Raw genomic sequence first — 18201 nt, forward strand, 5'->3', positions numbered from 1 at the left:
TAAGTTTAACACAGCTGCTTCAAAACAGTGATTGTCCAAAGCTAACAAGCAGAATGACTTAATTAAATCACAATTTTAATGTATCAGTCATATGACAACCGCCTGCCAGTTTAATTTTACTAAGCCACATCACATTTACTTACCAAATCTAGAGAAAAAAGTGACAAACGCAGTGAAAGTTTTTATTCCTTTATTGATAAATGCTTTCCAGACTTTCCAAACTGGATTGTTCAGTTAAAACCAAAACCACAAAATACTTTCAACCTAAAATCCTCAATGTCCTGCTTAGAAGACACAAAGGGTAGCTCTGTTCTGACCACAAACGAAAAGCTTGCAAGCCCAATTCTGGTTTTGGAAATCTAGAGCTTCAGAGCTGGCTTTTTAAATAAGATCTTAAAGATTAATTTACAAAATGCAATATAACTATGTGATATGATGCATGGCATTGAGATCTGCAGGACAGTGAAGGATCTTCAAACACCTTGAGCTGATGTCTATGAAAGGGCTATTTGGCTTCTTTGCATCCTAGAGGAAAAGATGACAACAAGTTACCTACAGAGAGAACACCCCACTCCAGGCTAGTGAACTTTTCAGCATTACAAACCATAAGGACTCCAATGTAATTTGCAAGGTACAGAGAAGCTGTTAACAGTTGTGGATAATACCCGTTTCTGATCATCTGACAAGAAACTCAAACTCTTTAGCAGAGAAGCCGGTGACTGGAGCCACTGAGAAATACACGGATGAAAATGGGTGAACCCTTCATCATTCTTCGTTTTGAGTTGTGACATCTGACCACGACAGCTTCACAAAAAGTACTGAAGATGTCAATTCCAGTCAACCCAGAGAAAAATGGACCATCAAAAGCAAGAAGAGGCATTCAAAGAATCAAAAACCTTATTCAGAAGTTAAACAAGAGCCAGCTCCAAAGACAGGAGACAGCATTTGCTTGGACAGACCTATGCAGTGAAGTGACATTCCTGACACCAGCGCTTTAATAATTACTACAGGCAGACGATGGTCAGGATAAGGAATGGGCATTAACAGCCTATTTAGCCTCAAAGTCACTAAAACATCTTGTGTCTCTCACTTTATTTCCCAGATTAGCAGTTTCACAAGACTTATCTCCATACGTTATTCCTTCCTTGACATGTCAACTGCTAGGAACGCTTCAGGGACTTATGCAACATCTTTCTGATGCTTAATTAAAGTAAGCTTTCTGAAGAATATTCCTAAAGCTTCAACAATAAGGATTCCGTTGCAAAAAACTGCATTAGGGTTTTGTTTTGTTTTGCTTTTTAAAGAGTGGACTAAAAGCAGACAAGTGATGCACCTGGACCTACACAAGCCTCCAGACTGGCTACATTTACTAACAATCATGCTTTATTTACTCTGATTCTGGAAGCTTTTCAGTGAAGCTAAGGACCAAGACACTCACCAGTCTTCCTGGTTTAAGAGGTAGCAGCAACCACGCCCACCTTCTGGGCAGCTTCTTTCTTGGCTTGGTGAGCCTGCAACACTGCAACGGCCTCCTCCACCTCAGGGAGACAAGTTATCTAGTGAGACCTGTTCTCCTGACCAAAGCCTCCCACAATCCACCCCATCTAAACGAACAGGACAGTTCACCTTTGACCGGAGGGACTCTGGAGACTCTAGCATGTGCAACAGCTCTGAGTTGTCAATCTCTAGCAGCATTCCTGTGATCTTCCCCGCAAGGCTGGGGTGCATAGCTTGAATCAGAGGGAATAAACGTTCTCCTGGGGGGGGGGGGAAAAAAGGAGTTCAGACAGCTGATTTTCAATTAAAAAGTCATCTTTGAAACCTGAGGGGATTTCCAAAGTAAAACGCAATCTGTAAGAACTGGAGTTTCACTTACCCAGCATCTGTTTCTGCTCCTGCGGAGGGGCAGCAGCCAGCATGGAGGCCGTTAGCGGTTCCTGTCCCTGCACATGTACTGCAGGCTGAGGTGCCTATAGAAGGGCAGACATGAGGGTTCTGAAATAGATACTACGCTGATTGCTTCACATTTAGAGACAATAATAAGATATTCCCTCCTCCTAAAACACAATCTTTGTCAAGCCTACAGCAGACTTAAGTTTCAGAGAAGGACAGATAAGGTGCCTTTGGTTCACAAACGTGCTCCCTCCAAGGCCTGAACTCAGAACCCTCTAATGTCACAGACAGGCACTGTAAATATCTTACAAAAACTGGATCAAACATTGTGAGACAAATATCGCAATTGAGAAAAAGCAACATCCATGCCTGCAGAGGTTTGTGGGAGAAGCAAAGTGTGCCTTCAATGATATCCTAGTGAGGATTTGGCAAAGAAGTGAGAGAATGAAAGGTTGCAAAACAGGAAAGCAAAGAACCAAGAAAAATATCCTTACAGCATATCTGGGTAAAAAAAGGGCTTGCAAGTACAAGACAGATAAACCAACTAGATTGCCCCTGGCAAAGGTACAACTGCCAGGTTTTTAAACTCCAAATTATGATGCCTGTCTGGGTTATAAAAGTAGCTTGAAGTTTCTGTAAAAACACTTCAGTTGCATGTAAAACCTGTTGGACTGCAGTAAGTGCAGGGACTTCACAGCCCAGACCCTTGTGTTACCTGCAAAGGCTGTACAGCTGGGTGTGGGCTGCGGACACTTGAGGCATATTTATAAGGAGGAACCGCTCTGGGAGTGGGGGCAGCTACAGGCGGACGAGGAGCTAAATTCTGTGCTGCGGTGCCAACGCCTGCAAAAGAAGAGGAGAACAGAATTACAAACACCTGTAGCAACATGCAAGGAAGTCGGGATGTCTGATATTAACTGTTGAATTCAAACTATGCTCTGCACAGTCTAATACTTCTTTAGAAATTGGTCTCCAAAATGCAACTGGCTACTTTAGGAAAGAGCTATTCTCCCTAAAACTAAACCATGGATTCTACATCCTGCATTTAAGATATTTTTTAGTTATTCACTGGAATACAACAAATTTGGGATGTTCTACTCTGAAAACAATATCCATAACCTGCAGAGCCTTTTTTTTTTTTTTGAGTGCTAAATGTTGCAGAGGTGTAGAGATGAGTTCCAAACCAGTGGAAAGCAACCCATCTGGATTTCCACTGCTGTGCTGTAGCACCAACTGTCCCCAGACCTGCACTGCACAGCAAGGAACAGGAAAGATTCAGGTGCTGTCTCTGCCCCTTGCTCCAGGTGGCCTTTGGTTATCCACATCTGACAACCATCTTTGGAAGTAGAAGTCTCAACAGCATCCTCCTCCCTCACGGACAAGGGGAAGAGCCTGGGAGGCAGACACCTTACCAACTCGCTGGGCAGCGGCAGGGAGGCCACGAGAGGCCGGAGCATTGCCGGCAGGGGCCAGATGGCGCAGTGCTGGCCGTGGTCCAGACTGGCGCATGGCATTTGGCATTCCCTGGAAGCCTAATGGAAGAAATGAGGGGAAATCCTCAAAACAGAACTGACTGGCAAGTCAGGACAGTCAGCTACAGAAAGCAGGTTGGGGTTGTGCACGGAAAAGACAGCATGCGTTGTTCTTGTTGGAAAGTACAGCCAAGAGGGTCATACAACCAAAATATCGTCCCTGGCATGCTCACCTTGAGGTCTTCCCCCTTGCTGCCAGCGTGGGTTGGGTCTCATTTGCGTCATTTGATTGGGTGCATAGTAAGTGGGTCTGCTCTGAGCCTGAAGAAAGATCAGACAAGCTCAGAGGCAACATCTAAATCAATAACACACAGTTTACAACATGTTTTGGCAGTTGTTGCCAGGACTCAACACTCAATTCACATCAAGAGAACAGGCAGCTGGAAAGTCACAGAATTAACCCCACCGACTGCACCCCTCATTAGAGGTTATTTGCTTATAGGCATAAGAAAAGCTCAATGAGATTATTGCAGCTGAACCATCAAAGCTCCAAGACAGGTTAAAAAACCACACTAGCTCAGCTTACCTGGGGCACAGCAGGCATGAAATATCCCCCAGCAGCAGGCTGGAACTGATTAATAATAGTGTTGGCAGGCAAGGCTCTCATCCCAGCAATGCGTTGCATGTACTGATTAGTTAGATGGGCCTTTCGCTCTTCTTTCCTTTGTGCAAGTGCAACATACAAGGGCTTTGAGCCCACAATTCGCCCATTCATCTCTGTCACAGCTTTTGTAGCTTCCTCTGGAGAGGAAAAGCAGACAAAGCCAAACCCTTTGCTCCGTCCATCTTCCAGCATCACCTGCAGTAAAGATCAATTGCTAGTGGAGTACCATTACAAGAACTTCGCCTAAGAATCCATACTTTTTAAATGTCAGATTTCAGGCAGGTAGGACATAACTGTTGCAGAGGTGTAGAGACAGGTACTCAAAGAATGAAAAGTCACCTGTCTGGATTTGCTCTGCTTTTCTGTAAGCACCATGTGTCCCCAGGCCCACACTGCACAGTAAGGAATGGGAAAGATTTGGTGCAGCCCCTAAACGCACGTAGGGAAGTGCCATTTCATGCTTATTGGGAGTCACCTTAAACAAGCATGTTTGCCACTTCCCGCCTCCTCTTTTCATGAGGGAATGAAGCAAGTTTTCAGTAAAATCCCACCGAGACCCAAAGAAATCTGTGTATTTACTAGTCCGTATGTTCTCAGGACCACAATGACCAGGGGATATAAGAACTGCCTTTCAATCCCGTGTCGATAACAGTTCCTTCTTCAGGCTTTAAAATCCAAATACCCCCAAACCCCACAATACCTTGGCACTCGTTATTGACCCAAAAGGTGAGAACTCCTTCCTCAGTTTTTCATCATCTATAGTGTCATCTAGGTTTTTAATGTATAGGTTAACACCCTAGAAGGGAGAGAACAATAAGACATTCATAACATTAAAGAAAATCTTGAGCACATCGACTGTTAGCATCCATCTGCCAGAGCTGTAATTTGCCTGAAAACTTAATTTAGCATAATGTTCCTTTCGTACCACGCAAAGCTGAAGGCAATAAATGTCGCAAAGGCGTAGAGACAAGTCCCACTGAGGTGAAAGGAAGCTTGTCTGGATTTCCTCTGCTTTCCTGTTGCATCATGTGTCCCCAGTCCAGCACTATATCACAAGGAGTGGGAAAGATTCAGATGCAATCTCTGACATGACCCAGTTTTGCCATAAATTAGAGACAACAGCACAGGGTTATGCTGTCTCTTTCCATCCTTCTAAGTATCCCCATTTGAAAATAAAGGAGACTGCATGACTGCTTTCTCATGTCCTCCTAAACATTTCATTGCCAAGACTATGCCCTGACGCCCCCTTTGCCCCCAAATAGCATGGAGTCGCCTTTACATTTTAACTCCCAGGATATCTCACAGGACAACGACTGATTACTCTGTCAATTCCTTTCAAGTCTGCCAATACACTGAAAACGGTGCTTAAATTCAGAAAAGGAACAGACTATTCACCTGGTACCGGCTGAGTCTCTCTTGTTTTAGCTGTTCAAACTTCCGTTTCAGCTCTGCCTGGCGCTCGACCTTCTTCTGTGCTCGGCCTACAAATACCATTTTCCCATTGATATCCTTTCCATTCATTTCTTCTACTGCCTGGATAAAGGGTTCAAGAGGAAACTGTCAACTGCTGAAACAAGACAGCACCTGATCCTGTTAAGAACAGGACTGTCCAAAGCTCACATTGTATCCCTGCCTGTTAGCCAATAAACTGAGGTTGCCACATTACCTTTGCACTGCTTCCGTGTAACAACAGGCTAATTAAAACCAAACTGAAGTTATCAAGAGAGACCCTGCTGACACCACCACTGTAAGTGCTGGACTAACAGCAATTCATGAATTTATCCCCACACCTTCTTGCAATTAAGGCTAAACTTTAACAAGCATTCTGCTTAGAAAAGACCATTTCTAAGCATGTTCTCTCTCTAGACGCCTTCCTCCTCCTGACGCCCTGCATTGTAGTATTTCTTCAGCAATTAACATTCTTGATTATATCACTGCATTCTTTGGGGATCTAGTAATCTAGAGAAATGCCAAGTTACCCTTGAATGTCAAGCTAGTAAGGTGCAAAAGGTTTAAGTCCCCACATCTAGAAGAGGTTATACTCGAAGCAAGATTTTCTCTCATTTTTAGTAACAGGCTCCTATGATAAAACAAGTAAGTTTTTCTTCTCTGAAGATACCCAAGCAGCACAAAAAATGGCCATACCTTGTTAGCATCTTCATGCTTTTCAAAGCTTACAAAGCCAAAGCCTTTGGATTTTCCAGTGGGGTCTGTCATCACTTTAACACTCAGAGTTTTACCTGTTACCAAGAGACAGGGTTAGTAAAATATCATAAAACTTTCAAGACTATTAAACTCCATATAATAGCCCCAACCTTCTCTCTCATCTGCTGGTCAGCCTCTGCTTCCCTTCCAATATTTGGCACAACTACTACCCACACTTCAACTCTTTCTATTCCTCAGCCTCAAAGTGACCCACGTAGAGCTACACAGATGGTAGCAGCACTGTTAAACTGCCACGGGTCATGAAATTCATGGTCTCATTAAAAGTGTTTCTGTATTTACCATATTTGCTGAAGAGCTCTTTTAGTCTTTCATCATCCATGTCATCCCCAAAGTTCTTAATATAAACATTGGTGAATTCCTTTGCCTTGGCTCCCAACTCAGCCTCCCGTTCTTTACGAGACTTGAATCTCCCAACAAATCTGTAAGAAAGAATGAAAATCCCAATAAGCAGCTTGTTTTCAAGAGTGGAAAAACAATGTGTGATTTGCGGCGAGGCAAAAAAATGAGTGTGTAGTAGGAGCTGGGAATGGGGACAAGAAAGGGTGACAGGAGAAGGACAAACAGGCCACAGACCAACCAGAAAAATCACCTGTCCTATGGCGGAGAGAGTCGGACAAGGATGCCCACCCAGCTCTGCAGTGGAGAGAGTACTGGCCACAGAAACCCACCCCAGCCCACTAGCGGAGAGGCAGCAAATCAAGGCTTGGTTAGGGAAACCCACCAGCCCTGTAATGGAGGGGGAGCAGGCCATGGCTTGGGCAGGGTCACTCACCAGCCCTGGAGTGGAGAGGTAGCAGGCCAAGGCTTGGGCCAGGAGAACCAGTGCCTTGTGTGTCCCTGTTAATACCGAGATGCATCACGGTTCATGCGATCGTTGCTGCTTCTGGCTGTGACACTCACACTTTGCGGTCGTTTAGCAGCATGCCGTTCATCTTCTCGATGGCTCTATCTGCAGCATCCTGGGTCTCAAAGTGCACAAATGCGTAGCCCTTAGAGCCATTCTCATCACACACCACCTACATATGCGGAAGGAAAACAAAATGTCAGCTCTCTGAACACATTTTCTCCTCTGTCACACTCAGACACAAGGCCAGCACGCGAAAATATGTTACTGCCAAGGGTCAACACTAGGAAGACACTATCTGCGTTTCAGACTTGCACACTGCATGACCAAATCTGATGTAACTTCAGCAATCCCTGACCTTTTGGTCAACTCTGCCTTTTAGAGACTCCACTCCTCACTTGGTGAAAGGTGTCCCTTTCGCTTCCTACATTGGACGTGTCTGATCATGTCACCGCTATAACAGAATGGGACAAAGTAACCACATCTCACCTTGCAGGACAAAATATTCCCAAACGCTGAGAATGTGTCATAAAGTGCCTTGTTATCAATGGATTTGTCCAGGTTCTTAATGAAGACATTCCCAACCCCTGACTTCCTCAAGGAGGGGTCCCTCTGAGACCACATGATGCGAATGGGTTTTCCTTTGATCACATCAAAATTCATGGTATCTAGAGCACGCTCAGCTGCAAGAGAAGTCAAGAACAGATTTCTGTGTTAAAGAATAACACAGAATTTCTATTGTTAAAGAATAAAGGTTTCCATCATGTGGGTGATTGTTTTCTGTGAATTTTGCTCAGCTGATGGGGACATTTGGGGCAATATCACAGGCAACCAATTCCAATGACTTTTTAACTCAATGTTTCAAGGGAGGTCTTTGCAGCACAGTCACTAGACATGTTTAAGTATATAATAGGTTTAACAGACTATTTTAAATTTACATGATAGTAATGTTTAACAACACAGCAAAATGAATCTCAAAATGCCTAGGGTTTATTAGTTATATTCTTAATTATTATAAAGGTAAATTGCTGCACCCAAAGAAGGAAAGGAAATATAGGAAACCCTCGGGAAAAAAGGTAGTAACAAAAGTGGCTGTTTGGCTTGTTTGCTTTTCATGAAGCTCACATCTACCCGTACTCATTTCTGTTAAGAGAAAAGGATCATCTCCCTGTCAGGTCAGGGAAAACGTGCACAAACACGTGGCTGGCTGGGAAGAAGACATGAGTCAGCCTCCAGAACTTACGTGGCCAAAAAATTATTCCCAAGTTGCTCAATCTAAAGATGACAGCAAGAGCAGACAAAACTCTGGAAAAAAGTCCATGTACCCGATCTGATTAACAGGGAAGTGTTTACCTAAACTCTAAAACCCCAGCACTGTCATTCTAACGTACACTGAAACCCCCTTCACGATTCTATTTCTGCCACCTACTGATATATTAAAAGGATCATGACGTACACACATTAGGATCTTGTTCATAAAATTGAGATGCTTGGGACTCTTCTGTGCCAGAAAACGCTCCCAGCATGGAGCGCGTAGAGAAAAAGAAAGACTGTTAATTCCCAGCATGAAGCAGGGAAAGAGAGGGATAGACAGGCATTAAAATCAAGGAACATTAACAGGGCAGAACCCAAGTTTTCCAAATTTGTTTGCTTCAATTCTTCCAGGCCATCTTCACCCAATGATACTTGCTGATTAGATTTCAGGAGCAAATTCAAGGAAAATGCCAGTTCGAACACCTTCTGCTTTCATGTGACTGCTAGTGCAACCAGAGTAACTACTCAGCATTTCATGGAACTATCTCTAGAACTCCAGTGAGACATTGCCTACAAAAGTCTCCTGCACTCCCTACCCCCAAAGTCAGTTTCAACTACCACATGGAAGTTTCTCAGAATTTTTCATGTGCTTTGAAAACGTTTTTTGTTGTTGTTGCTTTTTAAATTGAAGTGGTGCTGTCACTAATTTTCCTAGTCCTTCACACATACCCCCAGCTGGTAAACAACCTCTGATGGACTTTATTCCTGAAGTACTCAGGCTTGCAAAAAAAAAAAGAAAATAATTTAAGGAAGAAAACTATACTTGCTACAACTCTACTAGCTCTGTTTAGTCAAAGGTGTTAAATGCAATTAACCGCCATGCTAAAATGATTCCCCAGCTGCTACTCTGAATCAACGCAACTGAGGTTCTTCCTGCAGTCCATTCCTAGTAGGCACTTCAGCAGGCGACTTGGTCTAGCTTGTCAAATTTGGCAGTGTTTATTTATAGCAGGGAGAGGTCCTCCAGAAGTATGTGTTGGCAAGGACACAAACTAGTTGTATATACCATTTGCAGCAGAAACAGGGCTCCTGCTGAAAGGTGACAAGCAGATGAAGCAGTGGCATGCAACCAGAGGGAACTGTAAAACACTCTGCAGCAGCTACCAAGATATAGACTAGTTATGAACGTACTCCCAGTTCTTTCAAGCTTCCTAAGCACATACTTAAGCAGATACTATTGCACTGCTCTTTCAATAGCTTGCTAGTATTCCACTCTATTATTATACTCTGCTTGAAATTCAGTCAGACACTTCTTGTGAGCAGTGGTTTAAGAAAGCCCTAGATGGATTCCCTGATTTGAGGAATACCCATACCTACAGGTGGAAATGCAATCACATTACACCAGTACCTAAGAAAACCTGTAAAGGATCAGCATGAGCTACATGAATGACTCAGACTAGGCACATCGGATTCATTTCCTTAATCTGAACAAACACCTTCTCATTTTCTTTTATTTAAGCCACAAAGCTTCAGCCATTTCAGTTCCTGTATCTGTTTCTCTCCCACCGGTTCCTGTCATCCTTCCAGCAGACCCAACTGCAACTCATACACAACGTTATACACACTCTTAACCCCTCTCAGGCTTCCTTTTCATTCCTCTTCCATTGCCTTCTGGATAGGGAAAGCATATGAACACTCCTTGCAGCTTGCCTTAGGCCTCAGAGTAATTAATCTCCCTTTCAGGCTCCCTGATGCAGAGCTAACACAATGCTGGAATTAGCAACTGTGGTTGAGCAGCATAAAGACAGATAACCACACGCACACACCAAGATTCACCCATGAGAAACTCTGCACAAAGAGTTTTATTCTGCAAAGATGGCTGCTCTGCAAACCTCCGGGCTCTCGCTTGCGTCACTAAGCAAAAAAAACCCAACAACAAAAGCACATAGCACAAATTTAACCACTTTTTTTTTTAAAAAGAGAGGCTGCATACAGATCAGACTTAAATCCTTTGATCGCTGAAGTTAGAACAAAATGCTGTTGGTAATGAAGCACATACAAGTAACCACTCTTCCCTTTTAACTTCACACCTGCATTTAATGTTACACAGGTCTTCTCTTACATTGTCTTCTCTTCTTTAAGGAAGAGACAAAAAGTTTATCTATACTCTTCTACACCTTGCTTCAGAGACACTTATCTAATCCCAGCTCTGGATTCCTTCTTGGCTTGGGAAATGTTTGTTTTCTCTGTACTTCCAGAACAGCTTATCTCTATAGCCATATTAAAGTTTCTCTGCTTCATTATCAGAGTCATCACGTCATGACTGTTGTCAATGTTATGAAACCCTGGAATGCAATCAAATTGCATGAGGAACACATGAAAAAGGGAATTCAGCTTTTCTTTCAAATGAAATGAGTTTGTTTTCTTTCCCTTCTTTACAGTCAAAAAGAATAAATATTAACGACCACAGCTGAGCCTGAACTAGCCAGAACTTTGAAGCATTTCCTTAATCTGCCTATCACAGTATGACAGATTCAGCATTCGCTGGTTACTACGCCAAAGAACGACAATCGAAAACAGCAGAGCTTATTTTCACTAAAAATAACCTCTCTGCAGCAGACTACCAGTTAGACAATGCATGTCCAAAAAGTAACCCCTTCCAGGGTCAAGCATCACTCCATTAGCTAACAAAAATTTAAAGAAAAATGCAAGCTTTGAATCAATTCAAACACAGGAACTCTGGAAGTACAGAGCACATTCAGGATGCGACAGTGTGATCTCCCGGTGGCCCCACGTAATGGGGAAGAGTTCTGGCTGCTTGACTTGCCCTATACTCTTTCTCTAGTCATATATGACAGAGTCTTATTTCCCCACACAAAAAAGTTAAAACATTGTTTTCTTCAGATTTATGAAGCACTCATCCTTCCACAAAAGGTGCCAGGGAAATGCAAACTGTCATATATCAACTTCTTTAATACCTACCACCACTTCAAGCATACTAACGATGTGTCCACAAAAACTTCCCCAAAAGTTTTCAGAGCACAAAGCTTCCTTAGTATTTTTACGTGGTACTTTGTGGCATCTACTATCACCCATAAATCAAAACAGATCCCTACAGTGCTAGAGAACACGCCCCCATCTTTCCGCAGATTTAGGAAAATGAAGTCCAAATGCATTTCAGATTATGAATTCCTGGAAGAAAATACAGATCCATCCTTCTTTCAGAAAGCCCTCATGCAGGCAGTACTGAGTACTGCCACCTTGAAAACAAAAGCCAAATTTCTGCATTTGACAATAAGAATTATATTCTTCATATTCAGATCTTTGCTTCGGAGGGACCGCAACACACCACCAACGGGCTCACCTTTCCAAAATTATCTGGTTTTGTTCTGTTGCATTACATTTAGTACAGCAGCTGCTTCTCACTTATGCAAAGTAACACATGCTGCAGTTTGCCAGACAGAAGAAATCAGGAGCACTTCAGAAGAGATCTCTTCATGAGGGCAGGACAAGTTTGAATATTTCTCCTTCCCGATATTAACTCAATGATTCGGTTTAAATCACTTGACCTTCTAAGACCTACCAGTAACAAGACACCACTTACTTTGTCAAAGTATCACTTGAAGTACTGGGACTTCCCAAAATGTCTGCTGCCTCACCAGGAGCCCAGAATGATGCAACCTCCCCCTAAATTCCTGCCTATTTATTACCATAAAAGACTACCTTGAAATATATTGGAAGGCCACCTGTCTTTGTATTTGTATGAAGTGCAGAACTTCTTTTTGCTAAAGCAAGCACATGTGACTAGCCACTCTTCCCTCTTAAGCTCATAACTACATGTATTATACAGGTCTTCTCTACTTTAAGAGAACTTTATCTATATTTTTGCTCCCCATCTCCCCAACATTTACCTAATCTGAGCTCTGAGCTCCTTCTTGGCTTTATTTCTGTTGCTTGTTCTTATTTCTCTTATCCTAAAAAAAATGAGATCATAGCCTAGACAAAGGCAGGTGAGCCTGGATAACTGTACCTTTGCTTGTACAGCACATGAACATATCAAGGTGGTTTTATAAGAGGGAGTCAGAGCAGACAGGTTCATCGGAGCAGGAGAGGACCACGTATAGAGGCTTTCAGGTTCTTTCCTTCTCACCGAGAAGTTTTAGAACACTAAATACATCGCTTAGCCTGCATAAAAAGCACTCCTGAGAGTTCCATGAATGAGAAATTATGCACTGGGGTGCAAGCCACCTTTTTATCAGCCTAGCAAGAGAAAGGATCAGGAGCGCTCAATCAGATCAGTCAGCATCCCAAGGAAAGGACATGCAGAAGGTACTTTGACCTGGGAGAGGATGGAAGCTAGGACGGCACATAGTCACAACAGACTATGTAAAATCCAAACGTTCCAGCCAAGAGCTCAATCCCAGAGGCTCTGCTAGCTTGCAGGAATACAATTTTGTAATAACGTTTCTGTTTTCCACACATAAAATACTTTGGATCAAAGTCGATATATTACCCTGTGCAACAAACAGACCACTCTCTGCTGTCTGTAGAAATGTAAAGCAGGATAACCTTACTGCAGGCTAAAGGAAAGTTTACTTGCTGCTGAAGTCTGTGCTGTTGTGAATCAATTCTGAATTCAAAAGAAAAGTTTGCACTCATCTATTCTTTGGATGCCTCTATCACATATAGATACTGCTAAATCACAGCAATAAACTTGCACCAGTCAACAAGCAAGGGCTCTGAAACTGGGGCAGAAAACTCTGACCCATTTTTCTTCCAGAAAAGTCATGTTCCAAAATGACCTGTCCCATCTTTCACATGCTACTGCTGCTTCAGCTCTGGAATACCTACTTGAGCAGGAGCCAAATTAAAGTATGAAAAAAAGTCTGGCAAGAGCAAATCAACCTGGCCTCTGCATGTGAGACAACCTGGTTTCCCATGCATTGAACAACGCATCTTCTTTCCCATTAACACAAGAATACCACTTCCTAGCCTGGGAGACCCATCCAGCTGCTTGCACAAACACAGCAACCTGCAGTCCACCAGATCTCCCAAATATTAAATCGGGTGTGGGCAGCCAGGGGCTCAGCCAGTCAATCTGAGCATTCAGCCAGGGCTGACTACTCTGAACTTTTTCTGCTAGGACCGACTGCATGAAGACCCACACAAATAGCCCAAACCTACACGAGAACGAAGAGGAACACAGCGGAGATTATTCTCTTATGCGAGCTGGAACAAACCCAAGTTTCCAAAGTTTAATATCAGTAAGAGAGAAACAGATCTATCCCTCAGAAACATTACCAAGATGTGCATTCACAGAGTATTTTGTAGACACCGAGCAGTAAAAAATATTCCAGCTTCAGTCACTAGCAAGTGATTACTTACCCTGTAACAGTTTGGTAGGCAGCTACATGGCAAGACACGTGAACAGCAGTGTGGATTAGTGAATAAAAGTGAAGGAAAAAAGCTACAGATGCGGTTGTATATGTCACTTACCATCTGCTGGCTGCTGGAAGTTGACGTAGGCATACCCAAGGGACCGGCGGGTGATCATATCCCTGCAGACCCGAATCGAGAGAACGGGCCCAGCGGGGCTGAACTTCTCGTAGAGCATGGCCTCGGTGACATCGGGGTGCAGGTCACCCACGTACAGCGACGCCATCGGGTAACTGCTGGCAGCTGTGTTCATCTTCCACCCAGCACGCGCACCCACCGGGAACTCAGAGGGTTTTATTCTTGGGGTTTCTTTAAGTTGAGCTTTTCGTAAATATTTAAACTGGGGGAAAACTCAAAATCTTATTTAAAAGCCTCACTAAGCGGGGGCCTGCAGAAACAGCTTGGGGGCTGGCAGTAGGCTGGTGACCGGAGGGAGGGAGCAGTGGAGGGGACAGCGGGACGGCTGCTCCGCCACGCCAGGCCCCGGGAGAGAGAGCGGCTGAGGGGGAGGAGAGGCCTGGAAATCAGCAAAAAACAAAGTTAAGCCTCCAGGAGAGCGGGGGTCAGATATGAAGCCAAAATTCATACGCCAGCTCCTGAGCGTTTCTCCCGTCAGCTCTGGGGCAAAACCCTCCTCGATCTCCCTAACACCACGGCCCTTACTTTGCTTTAAGAGTCTAATTTAGCCCCAATTCTCCAGAGCGGAGGCCGTTTGATTTTCTGAGGTAAAAAAAAAGGAAAGATAATCCTCTCTGTAATATATATTTATACGAACCTTTCTTTTAAAATCAAATCTTCTCTGCTAGGTTTATATTTTACATATATATAAAACAGATCGGCTCTAGCGGGGCAATAAATAACACGCGGCGGCGGTTGAGCGCCCAGAGGGGCGGCCGGGCTGACAGGAGGGAGCGGGCCGGAGCCGCGCTCGCCCGGCGCCCCCGCGCTTCCCCGTGCCCTCCCTGCCCTGCGGTCCCGGCCCGGGGCGGCGCTGGGCCCGACACCGACTCACGCGCTGCGGCCCGGCGAGCGGAGAGGCGGCGGCGGGCGGCGGGCGCCCCTTTATAGCCGCCGCGGCGGCGCGAGCGGGCCGCCGTGCCGCGGAGAGGAGGCGGCGAGGCCCGGCGGGGAGCGACCCCCGCCGCCCGACGAGCCGCCGCCGCCCGCTGCAGCGACCCCAACGGGGGGGAGGACCGCCGACCCGCCGGGTCTGAGGCGAGGAGGGGCGGGGCCAGCCGGGGCTGAGCGGGCCCGCGGCTCCCGCAGCGGCGCCCCCGCCCGCCATTTTGGGGTCGCCAGTCGACGACCCTCATCGAGGACATGGCGGCCCACAGCCCCTCAGGATTCCCCTGCCACTGCCCTGGCTCCGTGCCCCAGGACAAGCTGGGCCTCCATTTCTTTCCGAACCACTCCCAACGCCAGGAATCCCAAATGCCCCGGGCGGTTCTGGCCCCTCACAATGAACACGCACCAGTAGGGACTAGTGCCACGCTGCCAGGCGCTCCCCTTCAGACCCCAGGCCCTCACCGCTCCTCGGCAAGACCTGGTTTTCCTCAGGCTGCCCAACAACATCTACCCCTCACCTCTCTGGGATGTCCACCCAATAAATAAGCACAACAGCTTCCTAATCCTTCAAATTTATGTGGTTGCTATGAAAAATGGCGCCCGGGCGGTGTTTGGAGGACAGCCGTGCAGTCTCACAGCTCAGTCCACGCACTGATCCCATGGTGGCTCCAGCAACGCCAAGGTCTTGTCCCTGCACAGGGATGGTGGGACCGGGACAAGGAGCAGGATGAGCAGAGGAATGCCCCAGGAAAGCGAGTAATTCTTCTGAAATAATTTTTCTTGCTGCTCCAAGCTATGGTTTTGGAGGTGTCGCTGGCAGCGAGATGAGGACTGGCCATGGCTGGAGCTGTTCCCACAGCCTCCTCCTCTTCAGAGCATAATTCTTCCTCAAATAAGTGCGAGTTCCTACGGCAGCCCCGGCGCTGCGCCAGCTCACATCATGGGCTGCCCTGGAGTGGAACCAGGGGTCCTCGACATCTCCCCATGGAAGCGAGCTGTCAGTCCCTCTTCCCAGGGTGAGGGTTGAACAACTCCGAATGCAGAAAGCTGCTGGAACAAGAGAGGGATTCACCCCCCTCCGCTCTCCCACAGCTTCACGCTCACGAGATGCAGCTCCGGGGAGACCCATAATTATCTATTTCCAGCATCTTCAGCAGAGCGTGAGGACACAGCAGCACGGGATTCAGTGATTCATCAGTGACCTTCAGGCACCATGGATGTCTGTTAAGGGGGACTAAGATAGCCTACAGAGGCTGGTAGCTGGTCTGCTGTGACTTTTCGATTCTACATTACAGTGTCTTTAATTTGCTTTAAACTGGGATACGATGTTATTATAAAAATGGGATATGATACCTATCCCTTCATTACAGTGAAATAATCGGGAGTAGCAGAATAAAAGGTAACAATAGCAAAGTAAATCGTAATATTTCGCAATATTTTCAGTCCAGGTTATTTTCTAAAGACATAAATCCTCCTCCTGAGCTCATCATCTTCCCTCCAACAGCCAGTGGTGCTGGAAGGCAGCACTGGTACACACTGGTGGGATCGCACCTGGCGCTTGCCGCTGTTTCGCGGCTTGGTCCTCCGCAACCCAGCTGGGAAACCACGGGCTGAGACGAGTGTCTTGCAGTGGAAGGGGTTCGGAGTGGCTCCCACTCTGACAGCTAAAGTCAAAACACAGCAGAGCTCGAAGAACATGTTTCCACATAAAACACCCTTTGGCTGCAAGCAGCTGCTGTGGCTACACCGAGAATGGCTTTTATTTTAAACATATTTATTGACATTTGCGTCCCCCTCCCAGGGAACACCATGCAGACAGCTACACTCCTGTGTCCTCCCCAGTCTTTTTCACTCCCGACACGAACTTATGGTCTGGGGGTACCTTCTGCCCACCAGGGCCCAAAACTGACCCAGGGACCCCACTTCTCTTGGTACCCTCAGCACACGAGTGCAGCTGCTCCTGATGACCAGTGATGCCCGAGATCCTCCCAGTTCACCCTCTCAAGGTTACATCTTTTAATGTCTTCATCTCGCCAGCCCATCCCCATCAATGATGCTGGTGTGAGACCCACCACCTGGAGGCCTTCCAAGCCGCTCTGCTATCGTGTGTCTGAGCGGTACCTCACTTGCTGATGGTCATTATAAAAGATCATCCATTTTTCAACACGGATAGCAAGCTTTTAACTAATTGCTGACCCTGGTTTAGGATTTCTCCTCCTTGGCTTTGGGATTTTACCAGTAGAGGGCAGGCCGGGATTGCACTGCAAGCGGAAAAACGCAGAAGTGCAGGAGGGAGAGCATTTCACCCAGGGCAAGCAACAGCAGAACTGAGATAAGCAACGTTTTTCATGCAGGGGAATTTGGGAGAGCAGGACTCAGAGCACCTGCTGCATAGCAAATCTCCCGCAGCCTGGAAGTGGCCTTGTCCCCTCCAAGTAGCAGGCAAAGGCTCGTTCGTCAGGACCCTGTTTCGTTCCAGCCTCTCCGCTCTTGGAGCTGGAGGGGTGTTTAACACCGCTGTGTGCCACCGAGCAACCCCAGCCGGACTGTGCTGAACGCAGCCCACGCGTTCCCATAGGCCTCTTCATTATGGTTTTTTGCCTGAAGAATGAGGATGAAGAGAGTGCGCGGAGAGTTCGGGGATTTCCCCTACAGGGTAGATCAAAAGTTGCCAGGATGTGTTAGAGAAGACGTTTAGGCTAAAGAAAACCCCGGGGAAAAAAATGAAGCTCCAGTCCCGGGCTACTGTTCTAATCACCATGTTGCTGTGGGGAGAAAACCCCACGGGCCTGAACCGATGCCCTCCCACCCGCTCCGGCTCCCGTTTGATCAGCAGAGATCAGGAAGTGGTTTTTTTTCACTGTCTCTGTTTTGTTTTACCACTGTAGCCCGCGGGGCTGGTTTGTATGCCTGCCTCCCACGGAGGGTAATTTGGTTCCTCTCTCTGGCCCAGGCCACACCAGAGCACTGAGCTCCCACCGCCGCCTCCAGCCGGGTCGGGGCAGCCCAGGCACCAGCGGGACAACCCGTCATCAATAGCCCTATTATTGCTCTTGAAGTTTCTCTCCGCTTCCAGACGGATGCTGCGTTACTCCATCACAGCTGCAGTTGCTCCCTTCCAGCAATTCCCAACACAGCACTTAAGGCAGGGATTTATGGGCGGTTTTGAAAGGCATTTTGGAGCGAGAAGGAGTTATGGGAAAGGAAGTCGAATTCCCACCATTCCCTAGAAAATTCTCCCAGTACCTTTCACGAGCAGGATCATTTACTGGTCCTTTCCTCAGAACAGAGACAAGCTCTCAGCTGTGGCTCTTTGTTTAGTCCAAAGCGTTTCCCGACAGCGAGAT

General features: G+C 46.1%; 1 protein-coding gene and 3 non-coding genes across 7 annotated transcripts; all 4 read right to left on the bottom strand.

Moving 5' to 3' along the window:
• Positions 1–173: 173 nt before the first annotated feature.
• On the bottom strand, positions 174–14302 carry PABPC4 (poly(A) binding protein cytoplasmic 4). Of its 4 annotated transcripts, XM_075173336.1 has the most exons (15): positions 13850–14302; positions 7589–7782; positions 7156–7271; positions 6535–6674; positions 6175–6269; positions 5425–5562; positions 4730–4825; positions 3952–4224; positions 3599–3686; positions 3306–3425; positions 2609–2736; positions 1877–1970; positions 1627–1757; positions 1439–1538; positions 174–525 (listed from the first exon to the last, which is right to left on the bottom strand). In XM_075173336.1, exons 1-14 carry the CDS (start codon positions 14040–14042, stop codon positions 1452–1454), a joined length of 1893 nt encoding a protein of 630 aa, XP_075029437.1. In that variant the 5' UTR covers positions 14043–14302; the 3' UTR covers positions 174–525; positions 1439–1451. The 4 variants fall into 4 exon arrangements, with proteins under 4 accessions (XP_075029437.1, XP_075029438.1, XP_075029439.1 ...); XM_075173337.1 differs by lacking the exon at positions 3306–3425; XM_075173338.1 differs by lacking the exon at positions 7589–7782 and having other exon boundaries at positions 13850–14131.
• On the bottom strand, positions 3044–3176 carry LOC142093052 (small nucleolar RNA SNORA55). The gene has a single exon (XR_012677281.1). It is a non-coding gene; the product is annotated as a small nucleolar RNA SNORA55 (small nucleolar RNA).
• Positions 4321–4453, bottom strand: LOC142093053 (small nucleolar RNA SNORA55). The gene has a single exon (XR_012677282.1). It is a non-coding gene; the product is annotated as a small nucleolar RNA SNORA55 (small nucleolar RNA).
• LOC142093054 (small nucleolar RNA SNORA55) lies at positions 4975–5107 on the bottom strand. Its single transcript, XR_012677283.1, has one exon. It is a non-coding gene; the product is annotated as a small nucleolar RNA SNORA55 (small nucleolar RNA).
• Positions 14303–18201: the final 3899 nt, after the last annotated feature.

This window comes from Calonectris borealis, chromosome 25 (assembly GCF_964195595.1).
Source record: "Calonectris borealis chromosome 25, bCalBor7.hap1.2, whole genome shotgun sequence".
NCBI classification, from domain to species: Eukaryota; Metazoa; Chordata; class Aves; order Procellariiformes; family Procellariidae; genus Calonectris; species Calonectris borealis.